Source organism: Piliocolobus tephrosceles, chromosome X (genome assembly GCF_002776525.5).
Source record: "Piliocolobus tephrosceles isolate RC106 chromosome X, ASM277652v3, whole genome shotgun sequence".
NCBI lineage: Eukaryota > Metazoa > Chordata > Mammalia > Primates > Cercopithecidae > Piliocolobus > Piliocolobus tephrosceles.
In genome coordinates, this window is record NC_045455.1 from 738074 (window position 1) to 740154 (window position 2081).

The following is a 2081-nucleotide window of genomic DNA, read 5'->3' on the forward strand; positions in this document are numbered from 1 at the left end:
GTTTGAGTGATGCACAGTGTCGATGTCCTGTTTGAGTGATACGCAGTATCGATGTCCTGTTTGATACGCAGTGTCAATGTGCAGGTGTCCTGTTTGATATGCAGTGTCGATGTGCAGGTGTCCTGTTTGAGTAATACGCAGTGTCGATGTGCAGGTGTCCTGTTTGATTGATACGCAGTGTCGATGTGCAGGTGTCCTGTTTGAGTGATGCACAGTGTCGATGTCCTGTTTGAGTGATACGCAGTGTCGATGTCCTGTTTGATACGCAGTGTCAATGTGCAGGTGTCCTGTTTGATACGCAGTGTCGATGTCCTGTTTGATACGCAGTGTCGATGTGCAGGTGTCCTGTTTGATTGATACACAGTGTCGATGTCCTGTTTGATACGCAGTGTCGATGTCCTGTTTGATACGCAGTGTCGATGTGCAGATGTCCTGTTTGATTGATACACAGTGTAGCTGTCCTGTTTGATACGCAGTGTCGATGTCCTGTTTGATACGCAGTGTCGATGTGCAGGTGTCTTGTATCAGTGAGAAAGCTTTCCCTGCTAGGTGCCAGTTTAACTCGATGCTTTAGGAACAAATCGGAGCCCTCATAAGGCCTCTGTAATTACTTGTGAAACAGATTCTGTCTAGTTCATATAGTAATAAGGCAGGTCTATTTGGAGAACAGTGTGTCCCTTCCTTTCTAAACCGGTCCTTTGGTTTTCAGTTTGACACTCAGGCCAGTGGTCTATTTTTAAAAACAAATGATATGAATTAATAGTATCCAGATCAGGTCATGTTTAAAGAACACTCACTATATATGGAAATGCAAGTCTCTAAAACTGATTAATTAGGGGGGAATTGTGTGCATATCCAAATAACTTAATATACAAAACCTTTTTAAAGAAGTTTCCCCAGATTTATAAAATCAGACTACATACAGTTCTCTGGAGCGCTTCCGTAGAGATTAAGCCTCATGACTCTTGGGTAAGATTGCCACATTTTATTGATGAAGTAAATATTGATGTGCTAAGAAGTGGTCGTTTTTTGTGCAGTAGAAAAAGAGAGTGAGATTTACTAACTGCTCTTTCTCTCTTTTTGCCAGACTTAGAAATGGCTGTTGCATATTGGAAGTTAGTGTTATCTGGAAGGTTTAAGTTTTTAGATCTCTGGAACACGTTCTTACTGGTAAGTGTCTTCCTGCATCTCGCTCTTGTGCTCCCTGTGGAGGGAGGTCGGTAGGTGTGAGGCTGCATATAATCATCCACCTCAGGCCTCACACGTGGAGGTTTTCAGCAGATGAACGTCCCACACAGAGATCCACAGGTCCAGACAAGTTGCCACTTGGCTCTGTCACCTTGCAGGAGACCGCAGGGCTGGGATGGGGCTGATCCGGGGCCAACTCAGAATGTGAGTCCTTGGCAGTCACGGAAGCTCCTCTCAGGCTGGGGTTCCTGGAGACTCTGCGACCCCAGCCCAGCAGCCCCCGTGTTGTCTCCTCCAAGGACCTAGACAGTAATTCTGTCTTTCCACTGGGAACTCCGAATCCTCAACACAGTGCCAGTGCCACACTTCTCTACATTGGTTTGGGTTCCAGAACTTTGGAGTGTATCTGGCGGTGCCCAGCCGCTGTGTGTGTCTGTGGTCTGAGGCCATTTCTAAGTGTGTCTTACCATGCTCAGAAGGAAAGGAGGCCTTCGTGGGCCCTCTGAAGAGACACTTTCCTGGCGTGGGACAGGGCTGTGTCATGCCAGCTCGTCTTGCTGGCAGCAGGTGCAGCTGTGGGTTGTTGAAAGTGAGTGGCCACAAGCCTGGTGATGGCAGAGATGCCCAGACCTCTTGCCATTCTGTCCATGAAAGTGAAAGAAGTGGTCTTCCAATGCCAACACACAGCCAGGCCAGGACCCACACCGCCTCCGTTCACCTGACACCGGGTGACACAGACTTTGCCACTTACAAGTCCTGTGGCTTGGGCAAGTCACTTCCACATGCCTCTGCTTCCTCATCTGGGAACGGCACCCGGAGAGCATGACAGGCGGGGGGCGGAGCTGTCTGTGGAAGGTGATGTCACTGAGTCCTGCGGGTGGCACCCGGAGAGC

General features: G+C 48.6%; 1 protein-coding gene across 2 annotated transcripts in view; it reads left to right on the forward strand.

Annotated features, from left to right (window-relative positions):
• The window catches only part of DCUN1D2 (defective in cullin neddylation 1 domain containing 2), a 40857-nt gene that overhangs the window by 34181 nt on the left and 4595 nt on the right, over positions 1-2081 (forward strand). For both annotated transcript variants that reach the window (XM_023217703.2, XM_023217701.1), the window contains one exon: positions 1088-1170. In XM_023217703.2, coding sequence (XP_023073471.1) covers positions 1088-1170 — 83 coding nt within the window. The remainder of the gene's footprint in view (positions 1-1087; positions 1171-2081) is intronic.